This window comes from Phallusia mammillata, chromosome 6 (genome assembly GCF_965637545.1).
Source record: "Phallusia mammillata chromosome 6, kaPhaMamm4.hap1.1, whole genome shotgun sequence".
NCBI lineage: Eukaryota > Metazoa > Chordata > Ascidiacea > Phlebobranchia > Ascidiidae > Phallusia > Phallusia mammillata.
In genome coordinates, this window is record NC_137257.1 from 12,080,759 (window position 1) to 12,107,457 (window position 26,699).

Genomic DNA, 26,699 nt, shown 5'->3' on the forward strand with positions numbered 1-26,699 from the left:
AGGCTGCAACAAACTAAAAAAGTGATATACTTACCCCTGAAAATGTCAAATTACCCTTTGGTGGTAATTGACTGCAGGTTAAGAAACACTGACATTGATAAAAGTTAACTCTTTGTTGTTGTTATGTTTTGTAGAGTTTTCAAAAATTAAAACTTAAATTTTAAAAATGGCTGGACAAAGCATCGGGGATCGAATAGTTGCAGCACAACACACTATTATTGGCTCTGACATGTCCAAGAGTGTTTGCAAAGCAACTACAAGCGAAGTAATGGGACCTAAAAAGAAACACCTGGATTGTATGTGTGTTTGTCTTCCGTAATGTGTACTTTCTTGTTGATTGTTGTTTGATCATTGAATTTTTGTGGTTTCATTCTAGTTTAATGCATTTCATCTAATCTAAAATGTGTGAATCGTTGTGGAAATTTGAGATTTGTGTAAAAGTTGTAGTTATTTTGCGTCATAGAAAATTTCACAAAAATGTTTATTGTGTAAAATATTTTTTTTTGAATTATGAATATCAGTTTATTAATATTTGCTTGGCCTTGTGCAACGATTAAGTATGTTTTCTTGAGTAACCTATTCTCACTGCCAGATTAAAGACATGAGTTTTTTTCAACTCTGATTATGTTGGCTTCAAATTGTTATTACAGATTTAAATTGCCTCACAAATGAACCAAATGTGAGCATTCCAGAACTTGCTGACATATTGATTGAAAGAAGCAAGCAGCCAAAATGGGTGATTGTATTCAAGTCATTAATAACCAATCACCATCTTATGTGCTATGGTAATGAGGTGAGTATAGGTCACCTATAAATGTATTAGTTTGTTTGCTCAGTTCGTCTCTAACAGAGCAGCATCATCACATCAACTTCCGTTCATCACAAATGCCAATTAAAAAATATTGATTTTTGCCTGCTGTAGAAACCACTGTTCGAACAGACTTGGTTTAAAAAGAACTTTTTGCATTCAAACCATAGTTTTGAATCTTGTTACAAATCCACTTTGCTAAAGCAGACACATACAGTTTTTGCAATACATCATCTTTTATTCCATACTTTTGGCCGAGAATGTGTTGATTTGAGTTTTTTGAGGTTAATTGTTCCATGTTTAGGTATAAAGATGAAGTTATATCATGTAGGACGCGTTGACAGGTGCAAAGCAGTGCACCTTCATTTTTTTACTTATCTTATCGTCAATTGTGATACACCAAAGTTTTAAATAGAGAGTTTATTGCATTGAAAATACAACAGTAATGTCCAGGCAAGGTCACTGATTGCAATTTCTTGCTAATTGCCTTAAATTTAAATTATAAAAACCAGGGGTGTGCGACCTGTGGCCCTAGGCTGAATGTGGCCCATCGATTAAAGGTTGCGCACCTGCAGAGACACTTGGTTTGAAGTATACTGGCACATTAATCCAATTATTGTTTATATTTGAGTAGATCAATGCACTCTGTGCTATTTTTATGCAGCAAGAAACCTGACAATATACTAGAATCAAATGCACTTTTTATTTGCAGTTGTTCACACAATGACATACTTGGTATGCAACAAAGTAAAATCACCTTGTGTTATATAAAGGCCTGAATGGAGCCTCTTGTAGTATAGCAGTGCTCTTCAACCCTTTCACCTTCAAAATTGGTGTCAGAATTTCATGCACACTTGTGACTGATTAATCAGTTCCTTTAGATCTGACAGGAAATTGTTAGGCTTGAAACAATTGAAATACATCTTTAAAAGATTGAAGCTATTGATTTGATGGTATTTGTGTGATCTTACAGACACCTAAACTACTTCTTTTGAAACACTATGTATTGTTTCATACTCATGCACACCTGTGGCTTTTGTAATGTTTCCGCTGGCATAATATCCCATTTGTGATTACAACTGCATGCTTTTGGGGTTGTCTTAAATTACTTTCGTTTTTGCATTTGTTTCAAATGAAAATTTATCATTTTGTTCAGAGATATTTGCAGCACCTTGCATCAAGAAATTCACTTTTCAATTTAAATCAATTTTTGGATCGAACCGGAGTACAAGGTACACCAAATTTCTCACATTTTTTTGTATAATAAAGGGCATTTTAGTGCAAACTTAATTTTCAAAAATGTGGGTTTAAATGTTTATTTATTAGTGTTGGCAGAACAACGAACCCAAACTTTTTGTGGTGATAATACCCCATGTGGTTATATTATGATGCATCTAATAACAAATAAATAGGTAAACAAGTATTTTTTGCAAGGAAACAACCAATTGATTTCTATGTTTTCACTGGTCATATAATTGCAGGGTATGACATGTCTACATACATTCGAAGATACTCCAAGTACCTGAATGAAAAAGCTGTGTCATATCGACTGGTCGCTTACGACTTCACCAGGGTAAAGCGTGGGTAAGTTAAAAAGCTAATATTTCTTGAATTAGCTAAATCCTGGCAATAGTTTCAATATCACAAAGCAAGTAAAACTATTTAGTAAACAAGTAAAAAATATTGGATACGCTATTTGTAGATCTGATTTATGAGCATTCATAAATACCAATGTTTATGTGTAACACCCCATGCATGTTGCAGGAAAACAGATGGTGTAGTGAGGTTACTTGACACAGAAAAACTGTTAAAAACCCTTCCAGTGATTCAGCAACAACTAGATGCCTTGTTGGATTTTGATGTAAGTTTGTTTGCAATTTCTGTAATAAAGTTTTTAATGTTACACATTCACAGTAAAGTATGTGTTTTAAAGTATATATTATACAGCATAAAGAAACTAAGTGGTTTTGGTCCTTTTCTGATGTGAAAGAAAAGTGCAGCTTTTGATGTTTTTTAATTTTTTTACTTTAATATGTGGGTAAATTTTTCATGCTGTTTATATATAGTTTCTTATCCAATATCGGATTTAATTTCTGTTAAAGGTACCCATTATCCAGTATTTAGCGTTTTTAGCTGGTTTAAAGCTTTTGATTATGGTTATCTTAAATTGCAATGGTATAGATTTTGTTGATCTCTGTGGAAGGTGGTGTTTTTTATGATTAATCTGTAACTAGTGATGGGACGATACTAGGTTTGGAAGCGAGTACGAGTACCACATGTATTTACCTTCGATACCAAGTACGATTACCGAGTACTTAAGTGTAGTGTTGTACTTAGTTGTATAACACTGGCTAATTTATCTGCCATGGTCGAGGTACAGGCGTGCACACACACATGCCGAAAAATGTAATCTCCACGTGATAGCGAAAAAGATATACGTAAACTGGCGGAACTTTTTTCAAATTTTGTGCTGTCCGAAGCAAATATTGGCATAAAGTTGGCCCGTATTCTTATGGTGTAAATCGGCCTTCGGTACTCGCACGTTGGTATCGAAAACTGAGGCAAAAATACCGAGTATGAGTATGGATACAACTGAAATTGTTCGATACCGAGTACCGGGTACTCGTCCCATCACTATCTGTAACACATTACACTTCCACATCTATACATAATGTGGCCAAATTTTGGTGGATTTCATTTGTATGCGCTTATCTGTTTAACTGTTACTGTGTTACTTAATAGTAAGCGTTCCTTCACTTGAACCTACCTGTTACTTGGACATAAACATTGCGACTTCTGTTTTGTAGGCAACACCAAATGAGCTTTTAAATGGAGTTATCAATGCTGCTTTCATGCTTTTATTCAAGGATCTAATCAGACTATTTGCTTGCTACAATGATGGCGTAATCAACTTGTTAGGTATGTGACAAGTCATATAAGTCAGTTGCAAAGTTGGTTTGTGAAGGTCTGACTTCCTACTCCAACTCCTAGTGCAAAAGAAACCAGTAAATCACAATATGATTAATTAGGACAGTTGATAAATTGTCATCAATTATTAGTTGAGGTAATATATAATTTAAAATAAACAAAATGAATTGAAATGTTTATTTTGATCAATTGGGTTCTTAATTATGGGTCCCCTTCCCTGAAGGGGACACATATTGTTTTTGTCTATATTTTTTTTTTCTTTTTTTCTTTTTTTCTTTTTTCTTTTTTTCTTTTTTTCTTTCTAACGCAGATTTGTTCCCACGTTTTGGTCAAGAAAGAATGGTTCAAACTTTTTCAAATTTACACACATTACAGATATTGGTCTAAAGATGGTCCATGTAAATTTTGACCCCATTTGATCCCTTGGTTCACCCACAGCCCCCCAAAACGTGAAATTTTTAGCGCGGCTATTGTTCCCACGTTTTGGTCAAGAAAGAATGGTTTAAACTTTTTCAAATTTACACACATTACAGATATTGGTCTAAAGATGGTCCATGTGAATTTTGACCCCATATGACCCAGAGGTTCACCCACAGGCCCCCGAAACATAAATGTGTCTAACGCTCGTTTGGTCAAGAAAGACACTGTAGGCAGAAGTACCAAGAGAGTAACTCACTGGTTTACGATAGCGGGAGGGCTCAGCTTGACGTCGGACAGACGTTTTACGAGACGTGGTTTCAGTGATTAGAAATCAGCTGTTTTGCACAGCAATGCTATGTCGTTTTATTAAGTTATCACTCACATTTTTAGTTTTGGCGAAGGTTTCACACCTATGACGTGATTTAAGCCTAATAAGCGTGCTTCGGTTTTGTATAAGTCAAGAAAAACTTTGTTAATAAAAGTTAAGATGAAAAAATTAACTTGACTTTTTTGCCAAATAAGTTTTTTTTAAATGCTCGCCGTCAGGTTGGCCGCCGCATGATCACGGGTTACTTAAGGTCAACTAGTCCGTATTACAAACACAGCACAGAACTTTTTTCAAAACGTAGCGTTTTTTTGACAATCAATTAAGGAGTCAATACTCAAGGCATGTATAAATTAGGCTTAACAGTATTGTTGAACACGAATGACGGCGTGCTATTGAAAACGGTGTCAAAAGGTCAAACAGTCGTTTGGCGTGTGCACCCTGAGAGGTTACTACAGGTCAATGGTACTCGTTTTGCGAAACAAAGTTAACTGAAAAACAATTTGTTATGTATACACTTGTAGCAAAATGCTTTTTAATTTAAAGTGTCTGTAACACCACTGTTACAGCTTTCTAAAAAAAATTGTGTTCAAAACCCGACCTTGAAGGACTATATCTGGGTCAAAGCAAGAGATTAGATTTAAGTATTTGTTACGTTTTTTTAATTTTGTAATTACATGACAATAATAGTGCAAAAAGAATACGAACATTTTTTTTATGGGTCCCCTTCCCTGAAGGGGACACATTTTGATTTTACTCGATTTCTTTTTTTTTTTTTCTTTTTTTTTTTTCTTCCCTGAAGTTTGTCCACCCCATTTTGCCATGAAATCTTTGGTGAATTTAGATGAAACTTTCACAGATGGTAGATATGGTTGTGCAGATGTGCCATCTGCTTCGTTTGTCATGACAACCCCAGTATTTACCCCGCTAGCCCCCCAAATGTAAAATGTTGTTGGTGCGCACCACAAACGTTAGTTTTCTGCTAGCCATCAAAGTGTAAAATGTTGTTGGTGCGCACCACAAATGTTAGTTTTCTGAGGTGTTATAAAGGCAACCAGACATTTGTTACCAGTGTTTGTGGGTTTGTTCGAGGATGTTTTGCAGTTGACACTTAACAGCCTTATGACGTCAGAAGCATTGACGAATGTTGCTAATAACACCTCTAGTGGTCAAAATGTTAAACATTGTCAGAATTGGATAAAATTTTACATGACTGTTGATTGGGTCGTTGTGGTTTCATATTTTATACTTTTGGGTTTTAAACCCCATCAGTTACCCCACTAACCCCTAAAATGGGTGAGTGTTTTAAACGCTGTCGGAATTAGATGAAATTTTGACAGCTTGTATAATTTGTCATTTTTAGGTTTCAATTGTTGTGTTTAACCCTGTAGCCCCAATATTTACCCCTCTAGCCCCCTAAAAGGGTGAATTTGTTAAACATTGTCCGAATTGGATGAAATTTGGACAGCTTATAGAGTGTGCTACTTATAGTTGTTGTTTGTTATGTTCAACTTTGTCGCCCCAACATTTACCCCACTAGCCCCCCAAAATGGGTCAATTTTTCAAACTATGTCTGAATTAAATGAAATTTGGAGAGCTTGTACAGTGCAATATTTATAGGTGTTAATTGTTGGGTTCAACCCTGTAGCTCTATCATTTACTCCACTAGCCCCCAACAGTCACATGCAATTCGCGCTGATTTGTGTTATAGGAGCTGATTGTTGTGTTTTAGCCTATTTTCTCACTGTTTAACACTTTTTTTCTCAGATAGACCATAAAATAGAAAAACCTTCAAAAATGTATAAATGGACTGAATTTGAATAGTTTGTTCTCCATATAGCATATTTATTCAGGCACAGTACCAATCACTGTGTTTTACCTTACAACACCCGACTTTCTCATGGTTATCTCTTGAAATGTATTATTTACAACTTTGCATGTGTGGGGGACCCATGAGTTTTTGCTTGCAGAAACAGCCAAGGTTATAAAAGACAATGGATGATATGGGACCTAATATAAAATTAGTGTAGAAAATATGTGTTATAGTGTATATGCAAGGGCAATATGTGCTAAGCCACCCTTCTAGTTTTATTGTTGGGTTAATGCTTTCTAAAAATTTGTCCTTAAGAATGTAAAAACCACCGCAACATTTGTTTACTGTAAATCCGCACAAACGCGCGTGTGGGGACCCATCAGTTTTTGTTTACAAAAACAATCATATGTGTAGATCAAATGATGTGTATAGTTAATTGGTAAATATCGTATAGAATATATAAAATGGAAGTATATCAGAAAGCCACTCTTCTAGTTTTTTATATTAAAGAAGATTCAATCAATGAGTTTTCAAGTGAGGAATACATTGTTATTATTTTGAAGACAGTGTTACTATTGTGTGTTAGGCGTGCATGGCTTGCTGTGGAGTGCCTGTATGTTGTAAATCTCCCTGTTAAAAAGTTTATTTCAACAAACTAAAACTTTAATAAAACAAAATGCCTCTCTTACTCTTTCTCCTCTGTGTTTAACAGCAGACTTTGTTTTTCGCTTCTCCAAAACTCGCCTAAAGGTTACATCGTTGACAGTGCACTGCAAAAGGCAACCCTAACTGCTAATAAGAGAGCAGCGATTGAACAGAAAGTGGCAATGCTATGTGTGCCATTTTGTGAAGTGCGTTGTCAATCTTTATTGAAACACACAAACATACACTGAAATGAAAGAAGTTTGTTTTTCGTTGCTTAGATTGAGTTGGAACTTACTTCATGAAACAATGTTGCATGTTGTGTCCCATCACCTTTTGTGCAGGGGTGTAAGCGCTGATTTATTTATGAGAAAGTGATTGGCTACTCAAAAAGTTTTGTAAAAGGTCCAGATACAAACGGCAAAAATTTGCAAGGTCCAGAACCAGATACTTCTGTCAGTAATGCAAATGCAACATGCCTTAGCCATTTTTGGTATAGGTCAGGGGTGGCCAGACCTGCTTCATGCTCGAGCCGCATATCACAAAACTAAGTTTCAAAAGAGCCGCAAGACAAAAAATCAAAAAACGCATTTATTCACTCACAATGAAGTCTACGCTATCAAATAATGATTGTTCTGTGGTGATGCTGTGTGTCTCCACCTGGGCTGCAAGGTGTTTGAAATTAGGCTGATATGATGGGAAAGTTTTTGTGTTTAGCTTCGTAATGACGCTTCAAGTTACGTAGGTAGTTTTGTAATGATTGAGCGAAGCAGGACAAATAAGACACAACAGGTTTACCTCCGATATCAATGAATGTGCTCCTCCCATTCTGTTTTAAAAGTTATATTTTCCTGTTTATCTTTCTTTTTTTGCAGCTTCTCGACAACGTTTTTTTGGCTAAACTTTGCAGTCATGGCATGTGCCACATTAAAGAGCCGCAACCAAAGGCTCAAAGAGCCGCATGCGGCTCGGGAGCCGCAGTTTGGCCACCCCTGGTGTAGGTAATGGGTAGAATGGTGGTCACATTTGTTCAAGACAATTGTTTCTGTTACTCAAAATGTACAAGACATTCAGAATACATTACATATAATTTTGCAGGATTACTTTGATTCAAAATTGATTAATTGTGTGGTAGAACAAAGGATCATTGCCTCATCACAGTTGTACAATCCGACCTCATATAAGACTTTATAGGCTTATCAAAGTCCCTCAATAAATCGCTATGCGGGCCCCAGTTGACAATGACCAAGTAATTAGGGAAGGGAACCCATATTTACTTTACTGTATTTTTTCTTTTCCTTGTCCATGCACTTTTGGGATGAAATGTTCAATGGATTTGGATGAAACTTTTATAGATGGTAGATATGGTTATGTAGATGTGCCATGTGTTTTGTTTGACTCTATAACCCCAACATTTAACCCACTAGCCCCCTAAAATTTGTGATTCTTTGAACAATGTCCGAACTGAATTAAAGTCGAGAGTTACCAGCTTTCTGTTACCCTTTCTCTTTCCACATCGTTTTAACTTTTTTTGTCAACAAAAGTGAGAGAAAGCGAAGACTATTGAAAAGTGTTGCTGTTATTACTTTGTCTAGATCAGTGGTTCTTAACCGGTGGGAAATTTCCCACTAGTGGGAAATTCGTTGCATTCAGAGGGAAATTTTGTAAGTCGGGACTCGGGAGTAATCACACACCGGCCCGTCGGTCGAATCCGGCCTTGAATTAACTGTTAAAAGTTAATTTACTACAGGTTTTTCGCAACAACATGTAAGATTAGTTTCACCTAGTGTTAAAAGGCCGTTTGTTACATCACAAGACATGTCTAAAATATCAATGCTTTTGTTATTGTGAGCGAATAAGTGCCTTCCCTTTGTTGATTGTGATCAAAAAATGAGTAATGCAACAGAGAGGACACTTCAATATCCCACACACTTTTACTCTCTCACGGTAGCACTATTCAAACTAAATAACATTGCAGTAAGCCTATATGGTCCCGACCAATTCGCTTTGTTAACGTCGAGCACAAAACATCTTTATAAAAATAACAGAGGGGGAAATTCGAACTTGGTGATCGACTTTAGTGGGAAACCATCCCAAAAAGGTTAAGAACCACTGGTCTAGATAGAATGTATACACAGTGTGTGTGTGTACCATGTGTATGTGTGTGTAATCTTTCTTCCAAAACATTTCATATCGAACCATTCCAATGCCTCAGACTTTTGGATTTTTTCTCTTACTTGTAAGCAATGGTTTTAATGGAAATGTTATCTATTTAATGCTACAAAGAAGAAATAAACTATATCAGTTCCATAGCTGGCTACCATAACAGTGTTTTTTCAGCTGGGGTAGTGTAAATTAGCACTTTTTTTCAACAACATGTACTGTTTATATCACATCCTGAATATTGTTTAATCCAGCATTTTATATAGCGTGGTAAATTGGTTTTGGCATTAACTGCATTTCTCTATAGTAAAAATTTTATATTCACAACTTAATTGTTAATATTTATGGGTCCCCTTCCCCGAAGGGGACATACATTGTTTTTGTCTATATTTTTTTTCTGTCTAACGCAGATTTGTTCCCACGTTTTGGTCAAGAAAGAATGGTTCAAATTTACACACATTATAGATATTGGTCTAAAGATGGTCCATGTGAATTTTGACCCCATTTGATCCCTCGGTTGGTTTACAGCCCCCCAAAACGTGAATTTTTTAAAACCGCTGTACTTGCCAAAGCAGATGATTCTGGAGTTTCATACTTTCTTGATCGGTACATTGCAGCGTATTTTAAAGTATTTTGTAACTAGAAGTTGTATATATCCATTTTCACCCCTTTACCCCCAAATATTTGTTTGTTTGTTCACATGTTAATGAGGTCAGAAATACAAGACTTAACCTGCTGAAATTTTAAACAGCTGTGGATAGGGTGCTCCTTGTTCGCTGTTAAAAATTTCAGTGCAATCGGCTTAGTTATTACTCGTACAGCCCCAAATATGTTTTTACATGCTGTCTTTTGTCAAATTTGTTCTCGCTCAGTGCACAGCTGACGCAATGGGAGTGATTGACTATAGTGGCGCATGGAAAAATGCCTCTGCTTCATACATGAACGCAGTCGTCACTTAAGATGTTACGATGTTAGTTATATTGCGCTGTAAACGTGAATGTAGGTCAACTTATTCATGTTTCGAAACGCAGAGCGACAACGCAGCCTGTGTAACATAACTTCTCAAACTGTGTAACATAACTTCTCAAACTGAAAGCGTTAATAAGCTATGCAAAAAAAGTATTGTGGGTATGTAGAAACTTAACGTTTATAAATATTTCTTTAATACGACAAATGGTATCTGTGCAATTCAAATTCTTACCTTCCATATGCATGCGCTATTCATCCTGTTGCGAATTCAAAATATATGTGTGTGTGGGGACCCATAGGTTTTTGCTTGCAAAAACAATTATGTTATAACAGGCCACAAAAATATTGGTACCATACTGAATGTATCTATCAAATATATATCCCTTACAATCATAATAAATCGGGCGTAAATATGGCACAGTTTCTGTAAAGTGGAATATTTAGGAAAACCACTATTCCAGTTTAACAATGATTGTGCCCTATTTTTACTGTTACCAAATCGCATATGCATATGTGTGGGGACCCATTAGATTATGCTTGCAGAAACAATTATGTTATAAAGTGCCACGAAAAAGATAGGGACCCAATGAAATGTAGGTGCCAAATATATATGTGATACATCATTAAATATGATGTAGTATATATAAACTAGCAATATATAGGAAAACCACTATTCTAGTTCTGAAATTCGAATGTATGAGCTTTCCCGATCCCCGAACAGTTACAACAGTAACTGGTGTCAAACTGTATTTCAATGTAATCATGGTTCTTCAAATGTTTGGCTTGTAGAACAAAGTCTGAATCGAAATTTAGACAGTTCATTAATAGTTTGTACTTTACATGGCATGACTATGTAAGCAGAACACCAATCAATGTGTTTGACTTTACACAACCTGATATCTCATGATCTCATCTCTCGAAATGCATTTTTTACAACTTTGCCAGTGTGGTGACCTATGAGTTTAAATACAAGCTTTTAAAGAACATTGGCCAATGTGGGACCAAATATGACAGGTGTAGGGAATATATTAGGGCTACCATATCTGAGTAACTAATAAATGTTCATATTTTAAAGAAAAATATTTTGAAATGAAGAAGGGTCAGTGCAAAGACGCATTAGACATGTACAAAAAGTTCTTGACAAGAATGAACCGAGTTTCAGATCTTCTTAAAGTGGCTGAACAAGTGGGCATTGACAAAGGTGATATTCCGGATCTTACAAAGGTATGCTTTATGGCATTGTAGTCACCTCTGTTTGGTAATACTGATCAAAATATGGGCCTTAAAACTCATTGAGAAAGCGATATATGTTGTTTTAGTATGTTTTTCTGCATAATGCTTAACATAATTTGAATTTGAACATGCTGTGGATAAATATAGCAACCTCCTGTGTTTTTGGTTGGAGTATAAGGTTGCATATTTAATAACTTCACAAGAAAATAAGGTTGCATATTTAATAACTTCACAAGAAATAGTCTCATCCAATGATGAACTGCATCACAATAATGGCCTATGTGGGCTCATAGGCGCCCACTTGCTAAAATCGGCGGGGAGGCAGAATTTTATAACTCGGTAAAGACGGAAATATTCAGCCCGGACGTCACTTAACGTCACAAATTACACCCTTTGCAGTGTTTCGGTACTAGTATACATAACATTAGCAGCCGAAGCCGACCCAACTATACAGTAATACATTTTTTCATCCCCGCAACAATTATTACAAAGCATGTTTTATTTTTACGCAACAAGGCGCACATGCGTCTAAAAAGCCATTATAATAATCGTTTCTTACGTTTCTAGGTCGTTTGGTTGGTTTCAACCATGTTTTCTATTTACACAGGAAATTGCATGTAACGCATTTAAGTTTAGTTTATTTTAAATCAGGAATTACCAAAGTAAAGCCCGCGAAGGTTTTTGTTCTAAATATATATCTTGGAAAATAACGAGTCAACCGTTGAAAGTTAATTTGCCACCAAAGAGTTCCCACAACAACATGTGGTCTTAAGTTTACCTAGTTTTACACTTCACAGGACGCATAAAAATGATCCAAAAACAGTTTGTTACATCACAGACAAGACTTAAAGTATCAATGCTTTCGTTACTGTGCGTGTACAGGTGCCTTTCTTTGTTAATTGTGATGACATAAATGAGAAGTTAGTAATTTATGTCACATAATTTTATAGTTCGACAGTAGCGCTATCTCTTAATAATATTGTATAGCTCCTGCTGGTCCCACAAAAGCGCTTTGTAGACCACAATTGCGGAACGGCGCTGCGTTTGTGCTTGTAAGCGATGTGGCCGTCTAATGTCATTTTCATGTTATGCGGCATGCTTTTCATGTTATTTTCATGTTACCCTGAAAAAAAAATTGGCTACCCCCTTTGTAAACGATGTCAATTTGTGTCGATGTTGCTGACCGAGTTTTAGCAAACACTTCTTGCATGTTTTTATCCAATGGTTCATTGCATATAACCAGGGTTGCCATCGACATGGAACTCGAAATAAGGACACACGAACAATTGGACTTTAATGTCAAAGGACACACGAACAAATTGGACTTTCATGTCGAAACAAACGTTTTTGAATCTTTGCATTTATACGAGCCTTGACATATCACATGTCATATTTCTTTTTGCCAGGAACAATCTGTTCCAACTCCTTGTTCGTAGAAAACACGTAGTGCATCTCACGACAGCCCAGGTCAAGGTTTACTTTTAGCAGGGATTTGACTTGTAATTGTTAAAAAAAGGACAAATCTTAGAAACAAGGACGGTATGGCAACCCTGCATATAACACTTCAAGTATACGTTTGTGACGTAACAATATGCGTTGTTTGATTTTTCAGAAAGGTTTGTCGGTTCAAACTAGGCAGTTGTTGACTGTGCAGTAGTACAGAGTTACTACAAAACTGTGTGTGCATAAATTAGCGCAAAACTGGTTTATGACGTAGTCAACGACGCAAATACCCGGGGAGGCGGCGCCTCCCCGCCTCCCCATAAGTGGGCGCCAGTGTGTGGGCTATATACTTGTTATTATGGGTCCCCTTCACATATGGTTTTTATCCATACTTTTTTTTTCTTATTCTGTCTATTGCTGGTTTGTAATGCTCGTTTAGTCAAGAAAGAGTGTTTTAAATTATTAAAATTTGGACAGATGTTAGTTATTAATCCGATTTTCATCCTCCTGAAGTTTGACCCCTAATGACCCAGCGGTTTACCCACAGGCCCCCAAAACGTTTTTTTTAATGGCTGTACTGACTAAAGTCTGTAATCTAGGAGTTATATGCTTTGTTGGTTAGTGCAATGTACTGTTTTCTAAAGAATTTTGTAACTTTTAATAGGATTCACCTTTTTAGGTATTACAAACACAGTTAAGAAGGAGTTTTTGTAATAACTTAGCTTCTTTATGTTTGACTAATCAGTTCAAGTTTCAATAATGTATAAATTGGGCAAAACGGTATTGTTGAACACTAAGGACTGTGTGCTATTAAAAACGGTGTCAAAAGGTCAAACGGTCTTTCGGCGTCTGCATCGTGAGAGGTTAATACAGGTCAATGTTACTCGTTTTGCAAAATAAAGTTAAGTCAAAAACAATTTGTTACATATACCTTTGTAGCATATTGTTTTTAATTTATATTGTCTGTAATACAACTGTTAAGGCTTTCTAGGAAAATTTGGGTTTAAAAACTGACCTTGGATGACAATATCAAGGTCATAGCAAGAGAATTGAAAGAATCTTTTTCTCTTTTTTACTGTTTTTGTAATTACATAACAATAATAATGCAAAAAGAACACCACCAAAACTTTTTTAAAGTTTGGGTAATGCTTTCTTACTGCTTCAATGGTACAAATGATGTGAATGTTAAGTTGGTAAATGATATAGAATATATAAAATGGAATTATATCAGAAAGACACCTTTCTAGTTTAAAATTTTGTTTGTCTGCTTTGACGTATGTCCCAATCATCACATGTTATTGCACTAGTCATTACTGCATTCTCTGCGATATTTACAAACAATCCCAAAGCTTCTACATTTTGCAGCATGAAAAGTTTTGTTAAAATTAAACTAACAACATGTTGCCAAACACATCTCATAAACGTAGTCAGCGATGCGTAACAAACAAGCGTCACACGCTAATCGTTAAACATTCCCCCACTACATTGCCATTGTTTATTTGTGTCCACTGACTTGATCCCAACAAGTCATTTGACCTATTCTACATGTATTAATGTTTTTATAAACGGTCAGAGCATATAGTTATATCGGTTCCAATTACCCTATATAAACGTCAAACTTTAGATTCAAATCGGTATTTAACTTTGAACATATTGTGGTGTTTCAAGCATTCAGTGCCTTTGAACAATCTTTTAAAAATTGCAGTTACCACATGTGTGGGGACCCATTTGCTTCTGGATTCAGAAACAGTTACTTTTTATTTAACATTGCTTAATTATTAAATACAGTGTGGTACATACATAGAAAAGCCACCTTTTGGGTTATATAATGGTACAAAATTCTGACATTTAGTAAAAACTGTAATTGTATGTAATGCAGGCACCCAGCAGTTTGCTTGATGCCCTTGAACAACATTTGGCTTCTCTGGAGGGGAAAAAAGTTACAGTCAAGTATGCAAAACTTATTGTACAAAAATGAGAAATTTGCTTTGAAATGTTCTATAAATACGTATCTGTTGGCTTGTAAATCATAACTTAAAAAAGAGTAACTATATTGCACTTTTTGACATCAAAATCTTTGTATTTCCTTTTACAAGATATGCTTTAAAATGTTGCTTGTCACAATGCTACCATGCCACTTTTCTATTTTTTTGCCAGACCAATACCAAAGGACTCTGTCATTGAAGAATTTGGGACAAGCATAAAATCCAATGATGAGATGCAACATTTGGTAAATGTAAAAACTACCCAGCACAACTATGCGATTTAAAAAAAGCATCTTATAAACCATTAATTTTAAAATTTTGGCAACAATCCAACATCGTTAAATTACTACTTATATCTATTGGTTATTTCGATTCACCCACCCTAATAAAGACCTACATGTTTTTGCTGTATTAAAAGAGGTTGTACTACTTGTTTTTAGAGTGCCCTTGAAGAGGAAGAACAGCGGTTAAAAGCTTTCAAACAAAATCATGACTTCGAAGTTCAACAAAAGCAATCACAAATTCCAAGTGAAAAAATTAATGTTGCAGCAGTGCAAAGTCAAAAGGATAGTGATGTATGTACAAATGTAATTTTTGTTTTAAATGACAGTAGAAGTGATCTATAACTATTTTTCGCGTACAAATCTTTGCAAACCACTGATCACTTAAAAAATATATTCTATGTCAGTCATGTTCATATTTAATGAAATGGTTGTATGTGAGATATAATATCAACCTAGTAAATACTCATGCAGCCATCACAAGTTACCTTTATAATACAATTAGGTAAATATTTTATTGTTATAAATCTGATCATGTGATAAATTCCTATTAAACAGCAAAATAGAGCATAATTTTTGTGCCTTGCAGATCTTGTCAAATTTTGATTTGTTAGCCACAAATACAATGGTTGTTCCCAACCAACAACAGAACAATGCAAATTTGTTTGCAACACCGACATACCAAGGAAATAGCTGTAAGTGCTCATTGACATTGCCGCATAGTTGTTATTTAATGAAAAATTATTTACAGACTTGCAAAGTACTCCAATGTCGAATCCAAATACCACACTTCAAGAAGGTGGTCAAAGCAATTTATTTGACAATTCCCCATTTACAAATGTACCTGGTAAATGCTGCAACTTATGTGACAAAATCCATATTTTTGTTATGGTTTCTTCCCTGGGAGATATATTGTTATGGGTCCCCTTCCCTAATTTTTTTTTCATTTTTTCCGTCTAACGCGGATTTGTTCCCACGTTTTGGTCAAGAAAGAATGGTTCAAACCTTTTTTGAATTTACACACATTATAGATATTGGTCTAAAGATGGTCCATGTGAATTTTGACCCCGTTTGATCGCTTGGTTCACCCACAGCCCCCCAAAACGTGAATTTTTTTTTGATTTGGTACATTGCAGCGTATTTTAAAGTATTTTGTAACTTCAAGTTGTATATATCCATTTTCACCCCTTTACCCCCAAATATTTGTTTGTTTGTTCACATGTTAATGAGGTCAGAAATACAAGACTTAACCTGCTGAAATTTTAAACAGCTGTGGATAGGGTGCTCCTTGTTGGCTGTTAAAAATTTCAGTGCAATCGGCTCAGTAATTACTCTTACAGCCCCAAATATGTTTTTACATGCTGTCTTTTGTCAAATTTGTGCTCGCTCAGTGCACAGCTGACGCAATGGGAGTGATTGACGATAGTGACACATGGAAAAAATGCCTCTGCTTCACGCATGAACGCAGTCATCACTTGACCATTTTCTCACTGGTTGGAATTAAGATGTTACGATGTTAGTTATATTGCGCTGTAAACGTTAATGTAGGTCAACTTATTCATGTTTCGAAACGCAGAGCGACAACGCAGCACGATTTGTTACACCTGTGTAACGTGACTTCTCAAACTGAAAGCAATAATAAAACTGTTTCAGAACACGTTTTGGACATAAAAAGCCCAGCTAAGCAATGGTATTGTTGGTATGTAGAAACTTAACGGCCCCAGGGAACGCTATGTGCGGAATAAAAATCATAATTCAACAAACAAAGGGCTATTAAGGAAAACAAATGTTGAAACTTTGTTAAAAGTTTAAATAGTTGGACTCATCCATTTTCCACCTCGGGAAAACAACGCGCAACTCCATGTCGAAAAAAGTCCAATTGGGCGCAAAAAGCGCAAACCTGCCCACTGAAAAGCGAATGTCTCGGCCTCGCGCATAACTGGACGTGCTATCAGGCAGTCTTTTTGCACTGTGCAATTAAGATATGTTTGTAGATCATTTGAAAACGTTAGTTATGCAATTGTTGTATCACGCAGTTTTGATTCGTATGGCGGGTAACGACAGGCCCCTCCTGTCGCGATCGGCGCCATATCTTTATCTAACAATGATCGCTGACGGAAATGAAACTGGTGGAACTTGGCCTTATGGACCGGCGCGCCTGACCCATATACAGACATAAAAAACCTGATCGGGATTCATCCCCGCGAGTGTCCTGGGTTCGGATCCCGTGAAAAAAAAGGAAATGAAACCGTGAAAAATCGACGCTTCTAGTTTTTATCTGTCATATTGATTTTACTCGAATTTGTTTTTTTCTTTCCAAAGTTTGTCCGACCCGTTTTTCCATCAAATGTTTGATGGATTTTGATGAAATTTACGCAGATGGTAGATATAGGTATGTAGATATGCATCCCACTTTGTTTTTGTTGATAACCCCCAGTATTTGCCCCGCTAGCCCCCTAAAATGGGTTATTTTCTGCCTAAAGTTTGTCTGACTCATTTTTCCATCAAATGTTTAACGGACTTGGATGAAATTTACACAGATGGTAGATATAGTTATGTAGATGTGCATCCCACTTTGTTTGTCCTGATAACCCCAGTATTTACCCCGCTAGCCCCCTAAAATGAGTGAGTTTGTAAACAATGTCGGAATTGAACTGAAATTTGGATAGCTTGTAGAGTATGGCATTTATAGGTGTCGATTGTTGTGTTCAACCCTGTAGCCCCAACATTTACCCCACAAGCCCCCAAAGTGTAAAACGTATTTATATGTTACTGGGCACCACAAACGAAAGAATTCTGTGGTGCAATAGTGTTACAACGGCAACCAGTTGTATGTTACTCTTGGTGGGTTGCCTGGTGGACGCATTTGTGCCATGGCGGGTTGTTAACAGCCCTATGACGTCATTGTTGCTCTAAACACCTCCAGTGGTCAAACTTTTAAGTATTGTCCGATTGGAACAAAATTTTATGGGACTGCTGATTGGGCTATTGTGGTTTGGTATTTTTGTAGTTTACAGGTAGAACCCCATCAGTTACTGTACTAGCCGCCATCTGATTGTTGTGTTTTAGCCTATTTACTAACTATTAGCCCTTCTTTTTCCAAATATAAGATAAAATAGGAAAAATTTCAATAACGTTTCGTTTGTACTCCATATGTTTATTTATACAGAATACTGATCACTGTGTTTGACCTTACAACACCAAACTTTCTCATGATTATCTCTTGAAATGCATTGTTTACAACTTGCATGTGTGGGGACGCATGAGTTTCTGTTTGCAGAAAGCAGGAGCATTTAGGGTTCTGAAAGACAGTGGATGATATGGGACCCAATATAAAATAAGTGTAGGGAATATATGACAAAAAGTGCTAAGCCGCCCTTCTGGTTGTATTGTGATTTTTAAACACAGTAAGTGTTACAGCTGGAACATATCTGCATTGGAAACAATTGGTTAAACCTTTGCTTGTAAACATTAACAGGAGTTACTTAGGGTAAATTCCATGCTGTTTTTATATCTGTCTTTCCAAACAAAAATTATTAGATCTTGTTAATAATGTTACCAGTTTTCTTGTGATCATGTGTGGGGACCTATTTGTTTCTGCTTGTAGAATTATGTTGTAAAATGTTGTAGAAAGATAGGGACCTAGTTAACATTTCGGTAACAAATGTATTATGTTGTAAGTATGACAAATGGGGTAAGTGGATAACCATTAACAGCATATGTATGTTGCAAGGTTGTAGGAACTCACATTTCTGTTTTTACCTTATATTTGTGTTCATCAGACAATGCTTTTGCCTCATCTGGCTTGCTTGTACCAACTTCATCTGTCAGCCAAACACATCAACAACCCACTGTAATCAACCAACATCAACAACAAACAGGAACTAATCCAAGTTTGGAATCATCACTTGCTAATGTAATGGCCAACCTGACTGTTGGAGGCCAAAAGTATGTTTCTGTTGCATTAACACAAAAACATATTGTGTATGTGCAAAATTGGTGATCATGAACAGGGGTCTGCAAACAGTCATGACCAAAATTTGGGTAGCAAAAGTTCAAACATGTAAAAATTGCTATACTTATTAAGTACAGGATCCAATTTCATACTTTGTTGTTTGGTGCATTGCAAAGTATTTTAAATTGCCTTTTTTGTTGGATTCATGTATTTCCACCCCTTTACTCATAAAGATTCACCTTCAGGTTGACCAATCCTTTAGGTGAGAAACACATCACCTGAAATTCAATAGTTGTTTGCAGGGTGTTTCTTGTTAGTTTTTGCAAATGTTAGCCTGACCAGCCCAGTGATCACCATTACAACCCATAATATGAGCACACTGGACAGACAGGAGGTCATCTGCTTTATGCATGAACAGACGTGTTACTAGGCAGTGTTGTAGAGCTGGGGTTGGCATTCTTTGCATACAGCAGACCCAGATTTTGTTACGACAATCAAATTGGGTGGATTTATCAAAATTTCTCATTGTTTACTTTAATGAAATGTATAGAAAACCTGCATTTATAAGACAGTAGGAACACTGTTATGTGTATTCCCGAGTGTAAAATTATTTGTGGGCCGGAGACAAAAAATTGTGATGATAAAGCAATTATCCACTTGGTAAATTTATGACAGCCTTTTTTCACCCATTAAGTTTATGTGTGCAGACACAGCAAAGAGTCAAGGTAACAAAATGATTTTGTTCTAGAGCCAATATGGAGTTTCAGCCCCGGCAAGAAAAGAAACTTACTGGGGGAAACAGTTTTGTGCCAACATACACTCCCACTGCAACTTATAGTCCAGCAATGCCCAACTATGGTGTTCCTCCCATGAACCAACAGGTAAACAGAAATTGTAAGTTATTTATGGAGATATAAAACATATACTCAAAGAGAGCGGCAGACGATCAGCGTCAGTGTAAAGTTTTATTTGAAACAGAAATATTAATTTCGCTTATTAAAGCATCATCAGTTTCTGTATAAAGAAAAGAACCGATAAAAAACACATAAAAGTTAAAACGTTAAAATACTAAAACAACTAACAGCTACGATACCAGACAATTGCAAAACTATGGAGAACGGCTGTAACAAAGGCCGACGCTAACTGAAAATAAAGTGGCAATAGAAACGCCGGTAGCAAACAAAAAACTAGCAGGTGTAAAAATGGCGTGCGTGTTGATAAGGGGTGGCGCGTAGGGGCGGAAAACAGGTCATTTTGTTCGCAGCAAAATCATAGGTTGTAGGTTAATAGACGCCCTTAGATCGTTTAACCATTTGTCCTCACAAATGTCCAGACGGCTCATAGGCGGCTCTTCGACGAACGTTACCATGAAGCAACTTGAAATGTCCGGCTTGTTTTTTTCGGGATAGGGATGGTTAATTATATAGTGTTTTGCCAGCGCCATCTTGTCGCCCTTAGCGTCGGTCAAATCACCTGTCCGCCACTTTCCTGTAGTCTGTTATGACATTACACTTACTTATTTATGGAGATGTTGATGTTTCATTTTCTTTACACAGCAGTATGGAATGGGTGTAAATATGATGTATTCCAACAATCAAACCGTAATGCAGCCCGGTATGACATTCCAGCAGCAAGCTCCTCCACAAACTTATAAATCAAACAACCCCTTTGGCTCAATGGTATGTAACCTATAAATATGATTATGGGTCCCCTTCCTTGAAGGGGACACATCTTGATTTCACTCAGTTTTTTCTTTTTTCGACGGTGAAGTTTGTCCATGCACTTTTGGCATGAAATCTTTGGTGAATTCGAATGAAACTTTTACACATGGTAGATATAGTTATGCAGTTATATTGTCCATGCACTCTGGTTATTATGGGTCCCCTTCCCTGAAGGGGACACATATTGTTTTTGTCCGTATTTTCTTTTCTTTTTTCTGTCTAACGCTGGTTTGTTAAACGCATTTGGTCAAGAAAGAGTGCTTCAAATTTGCACAGATGTTAGTTATTAATCTAAATTTGATCCTCCTGAAGTTTGACCCCGAATTACCCAGTGGTTCACCCACTGGCCCCCAAAATGCAAAATTTTTAAAACATGGTTTGTTATATGCGTTTGGTCAAGAAAGAGTGCTTCAAGTTTTTTTCAAATTGGGACCTATGTTAGTTATTAACCAAAATTTGATCCTCCTGAAGTTTGACCCTGAATAACCCAGGGGTTCACTCACAGGCCCCCGAAACGTAAATGTGTCTAACGCTCGTTTGGTCAAGAAAGACACTGTAGGCAGAAGTCCCAAGAGAGTAACTCACTGGTTTACGATAGCAGGAGGGCTCAGCTTGACGTCGGCATGCTATGGAAAACGGTGTCAATAGGTCAAACAGTCGTTTGGCGTGTGCACCCTGAGAGATTACTACAGGTCAATGGTTTTGCGAAACAAAGTTAAATGAAAAACAATTTGTTATGTGTACACTTGTAGCAAATTGCTTTTTAATTTAAAGTGTCTGTAACACAACTGTTACAGCTTTCTAGAAAAAAATGTGTTTAAAACCCGACCTTGGACACAATAACTGGGTCAAAGCAAGATATTAAATTAAAGTATTTGTTTTGTGCTTTTTTAATGTTTTTGTAATTATATGACAATAATATTACAAAAAGAATACGAACAATTTTTTTTTATTGTTGGGTTAATGCTCTCTAAAAATTTGTCTTTAAAAATCTAAAAGTCACCGCAACATTTGTTTACCGTAAATCCGCACAAACACACGTGTGGAGACCCGTTAGTTTTTGTTTACAAAAACAATCATATGTGTAGATCAAATGATGTGTATAGTAAATTGGTAAATATCGTAGAGAGCAGTGGTCTTCAACCTTTTTTATAGGCGACCCCAATTTAAGGAAAAATGAAATCAGAATTTACATGCGACCCCAATTTTTTTCAACACTGAGAAAAATGTTTTAAGTAATGCTGAACCGAAAGAACAATTACACAAACTGTACATAATTACAAACAAATATGGCAATACAAAAGTATTAAGAAAAAAGTTTCATTTAAGACATAAACCCAATTTTCGGAACACAAACTTGTCAAATTGTTCAACATTTAATTTGCACTGTTAGTGAGATGGTTGCGCCTGTATACTGTCCACAAGTTTTTGAAGCCACGGCTTGACTTTGCACAAGCTTAACCGCATGTCATGCCCCACTTCCAATTGATTACGATGTTTCGTTTTTAATACACTCATTGCACTAAATCCTGCTTCACACAGCCATGTGGTTGAAAACGGGATTAGAAAATTTTGGCACAGTTGGGTACGTTGCATAAATAACTATTCACTCGTTCTGGTGTCACCTTAAAAAATACAAACTTATAGTGTTGAGTCACTCATAATACACGTTGTCGAAACCCATTGTTACGCGATAAAGGCATTTTCTGTTTTTCCACTGCCACGATTTAATTGCAACATGAGGTAGCAAGCTGTACCACAAAACCAAAGTATGTATAAAACACAAGTAGTCCAACCCATTGTTACGCGATAGAGCTTCATGGGCGCCATTTTGTGTCCAAATTAATACAGCAGGTATAGGGAAAAACACATAAATTGTCTGATTTTTACAAACTAGTGGGCTTTAACGCAAATTTGACTAGCCAAATCGAATAAAACGTTTGGGTTCTAACATTTGAGCGTGATAATGCTCGCTGAACAGAAATATTTACATTTTACATGAAAATCAATCGACCAAATTTACATGAAAAACAGCAATTTAGCTTTTAATATTGCGTTGAAATGTTAGAACCCGAAATTTTCATTCAATTTGGCGAATCAATTTCGCGTCTAAGCTCTCCATTTTGTAAAAATCAGACAATTTATGTGTTATTTTTCTTTCCCTGATGTGTCATTTTGGACACAAAATGGCTCCATAGGCTTTATTGCGTAACAATAGGTTGGGCAACTTGTGTTTTATATTGACTTTGCACAAAACAAGAGCAAAAGTTGCGATCTAAAAGAACATAATAATAGTTTCATTTTCTGTAATCAATTTTAAAATGCAATAAATTAAATTCGTCGACTTATTGCGACCCCTGAAAAAGTTTAGGCGACCCCACTTGGGGTCGCGACCCATAGGTTGACGACCACTGGTATAGAGTATATAAAATGGAAGTATATCAGAAAGCCACCCTTCTAGTTAAATCTTTGATGGATGTGAATAAAACTTTTACAGCTGGTAGATGTGTCATCTGTTTGGATTGACTGAATAGTCCCAGCAGTTACCCTGTTAGCGATCCACCATGCTGTTTTTAGGTATTGATTCACAAGTCTAATCATGTAGCCCCACGAGCCCCTATAATGGGTAATTTTTTTAACAATGTCCGAAATGACTAAATTGTGGACCATCTATAGATCATGCAGTTTTGAGTTGTCAATTAATATGTTTATTAACCCCTGCAGCCTGACAATTTACCCCAATGGCCCCTTATTATGGGTCCCCTTCCCTAAAGGGGACACATATTGTTTTTGTCCGTATTTTTTTTTCTTTTTTCTGTCTAACGCTGGTTTGTTAAACGCATTTGGTCAAGAAAGAGTGCTTCAAATTTGGACAGATGTTAGTTATTAATTTAAATTTGATCCTCCTGAAGTTTGACCCCGAATTACCCAGTGGTTCACCCACAGGCCCCCAAAATGCAAATTTTTTAAAACATGGTTTGTTATATGCGTTTGGTCAAGAAAGAGTGCTTCAAATTGTTTAAATTTTGTTAGATGTTAGTTATTAACCAAAATTTGATCCTCCTGAAGTTTGACCCTGAATGACCCAGGGGAGTTTTTAATTTAAAGTATCTGTAACACAACTGTTACAGCTTTCTAGAAAAAATTGTGTTTAAAACCCGACCTTGGACGACAATATCTGGGTCAAAGCAAGAGATTACATTAAAGTATTTGTTTCGTTCTTTTTAATGTTTTTGTACTTATATGACAATAATAGTGCAAAAAGAATACGAACAAAAAAATTTTATTGTTGGGTTAATGCTTTCTAAAAATTTGTCCTTAAAAATCTAAAAGTCACCGCAACATTTGTTTACCGTAAATCTGCACAAACACGCGTGTGGGGACCCATTAGTTTTTGTTTACAAAAACAATCATATGTGTAGGCTAGATCAAATGATGTGTATAGTAAATTGGTAAATATCGTATAGAATACATAAAATGGAAGTATATCAGAAAGACACCCTTCTAGTTTGATTAATTCTTTTGAATTTGATCATGTATGACAGTTTGTAAAATTTATCATTAATAGGTGTCAATTCTTGTGGTTTACCTAATAGTCCCACGTTTTACCTCCCCTTCCCCATAAAATAAGACAAACTTACTTTATGTCTGAATTTAATAAGATTCGTACAGTTTGTACTTTACATGATTATTTATGAACAGTGCTAATCAATGTGTTTGCCCTAACAACACCAAACTTTCTCATGGCTATCTTTTGAAATGTGATATTTACATCTTTGCTTGTGTGGGGACCCATAAGTTTCTGCCAGCATAAACAAACTATGGTTATAAAGTCAATGACTAATATGGGAACAAATATAAAATAAGTATGGGGATTCTATCAATCTTTTAAAAGAGGTCATTGTGTATGTGCAATGGCAAAAAGTGCTAAGCCACCATTCTAGTTTGGTTTGTGATTATCCTTACAGATTCAATATGTAAAACCGCTCATCTTTTGTTCAGACAATAGATTGTGACACAGGTGATTAAATATGAGCTGATACATGTAACATGCAGTGTGTTCATTATTATGGGTTCCCTTCCCTGAAGAGGACACATATTGATTTTACTCAAATTGTTTTTGTTTTTTTTCTTTCATTTTTCTTCTCCCCAAAGTTTGTCCGACTCGTTTTTCCATCAAATCCTTGATGGATTTGGATGAAATTTACACAGAAGGTAGATGTAGTTATGTAGATGTGCATCCCACTTTGTTTTTGTTGATAACCCCAGTATTTACCCCGCTAGCCCCCTAAAATGGGTATTTTCCCCCCGAAGTTTGTCTGACTCGTTTAAAAGGGGCGGTTTGTAATCAATGTCAGAATTGGCTAAAATTTGGATAGCTTGTAAAGTATGCCATTTATAGGTGTCGATTGTTCTGTTCAACCCTGTAGCCCTAACATTTACCCCATAAGCCCCCAAAGTGTAAAATGTATTTGTATGTTACTGGGCAACACAAACAAAAGATTTCTGTGACACAATAGTCTTACAAGGACAACCAGTTGTATGTTACTCGTTTGCGACTTTGTGGGTTGCTTGGTGGACGTTATTGGGCCATTGCAGTTCAGGGGTTGTTAACAGCCCTTTGACATCAGAAACATTAACGGTTGTTTAAAACACCTCTAGTGGTTGAAATTTAAACGTTGGCAGATTGGACTGAAATTTTGCAGTACTATTGATTGAGCCATTGTGGTTTCCTACTTTTAAGTTTGTTTGTGAACCTCCATTAGTTATCCTACTAGCCCCCTAAAATGAGTTTTTTAATTTAAATAGTTTGTACTCCCTATAGCATATTTAAATATGCACAGTACCAATCACTGTGTTTGTCTTCACAATACCAAACTTACTCATTGTTATCTATTGAAATGCATTATCTACAACTTTGCATGTGTGGGGACCCATGAGTTTTTGCTCGCAGAAACAACCAAGGTTATAAAGACATTGCATGATATGGGACCCAGTATAAAATATGTAAAGGAAGTATATTAATCTTTTGAAATAGGGTATAGTGTATGTGTAAGGGCAATATGTGCTAAGCCACCCTTCTAGTTTGAACTTAAGATGTTACATTTTGAGTTACTTAAACAATTATTACTCATTCATGTCAACCAATTCCTATATTTCATAGACATCAAGCAAAATATTGTTGGTAAACCAAATGATTAACTACATGATACTGTAACTGAATCACAAGGTCGTTAAGGCCTCATTGTCTACTTGGCTACCAATATGACATTCATGCTCATTACCAACAAAAGAGCCACTATTTACATTTAAAGCTTTTTTAGTCTCTTTTAAAAAAATATTTTTTTTGCAGTTCTGATGATCCAGTTTTTTTGACTTTTAAGTGCTGGAATGAAAAAAATCTGTGAACATGAACAAGTGTAGTATGCCAAATGTTTTAATTTGTCTTTTAACATTTTGATTTTTTCCACTGCTATTATTAAATAGGCAAAATAAGAGGCAGACGAATTACACATGAAAATCCACACTGATTCTATACATGTTTGTGATTTATTTAACAGCAACTTGGCCACGAGTGTATTACCTGTTGTATTATTTATGATTGTATCTTTCATTTTATGCTATTGTAACATATTTATATAACATTGCTGTCAACCAGTAAACTGTTTTACATAAATGTAAGTCACTGTACAGTAAAATTGTAACCACAGTGTGAGTTGCATATCTGCCTGATTTCATTCCGATCATTGGACATTTAAATTGATTTCAAAAGCAAAATAATCTATTGTTAAAAACAGCTATGCAAGTTAGTAAACATTACCAGGCATAAAGACTGCAATTTATTAAAATGTTATTACAAGTTGTACAATGTCTAGTGGTGTTTGGTTCAACTGGTCATAAATGTATGTGCACAAGTATGTTATTATATGTTTCTGCGGACCTTCTAATAAAAATGATGTAATACTAAATTTATTTTGTTACGAAACAAACATATATTCACTCTGGTAGTTTG

The 26,699-nt window shown here is 36.0% G+C and overlaps 1 protein-coding gene across 3 annotated transcripts; it reads left to right on the forward strand.

Moving 5' to 3' along the window:
* Window positions 1-116: 116 nt before the first annotated feature.
* LOC145233976 (phosphatidylinositol-binding clathrin assembly protein LAP-like) lies at window positions 117-26,655 on the forward strand. 3 transcript variants are annotated; one of them, XM_080098739.1, is made up of 16 exons: window positions 117-296; window positions 651-793; window positions 1,965-2,040; window positions 2,290-2,392; window positions 2,573-2,669; window positions 3,616-3,727; window positions 11,144-11,292; window positions 14,624-14,694; window positions 14,902-14,974; window positions 15,170-15,304; window positions 15,600-15,705; window positions 15,762-15,857; window positions 18,793-18,958; window positions 19,714-19,846; window positions 20,522-20,644; window positions 26,040-26,655. In XM_080098739.1, exons 1-16 carry the CDS (start codon window positions 167-169, stop codon window positions 26,043-26,045), a joined length of 1,719 nt encoding a protein of 572 aa, XP_079954865.1. In that variant the 5' UTR covers window positions 117-166; the 3' UTR covers window positions 26,046-26,655. The 3 variants fall into 3 exon arrangements, with proteins under 3 accessions (XP_079954865.1, XP_079954866.1, XP_079954867.1); XM_080098740.1 differs by having other exon boundaries at window positions 20,525-20,644; XM_080098741.1 differs by lacking the exon at window positions 15,762-15,857.
* The last annotated feature ends 44 nt before the right edge of the window (window positions 26,656-26,699 follow it).

Excerpts from the sequence above, each read along its gene's own strand:
- LOC145233976 (XM_080098739.1), top strand. The coding sequence starts at position 167 with ATGGCTGGACAAAGCATCGGGGATCGAATAGTTGCAGCACAACACACT. Across the intron at positions 11,293-14,623 it reads ATATTCCGGATCTTACAAAG|GCACCCAGCAGTTTGCTTGA; the intron begins GTATGCTTTATG and ends TATGTAATGCAG. Across the intron at positions 18,959-19,713 it reads CTGACTGTTGGAGGCCAAAA|AGCCAATATGGAGTTTCAGC; the intron begins GTATGTTTCTGT and ends ATTTTGTTCTAG.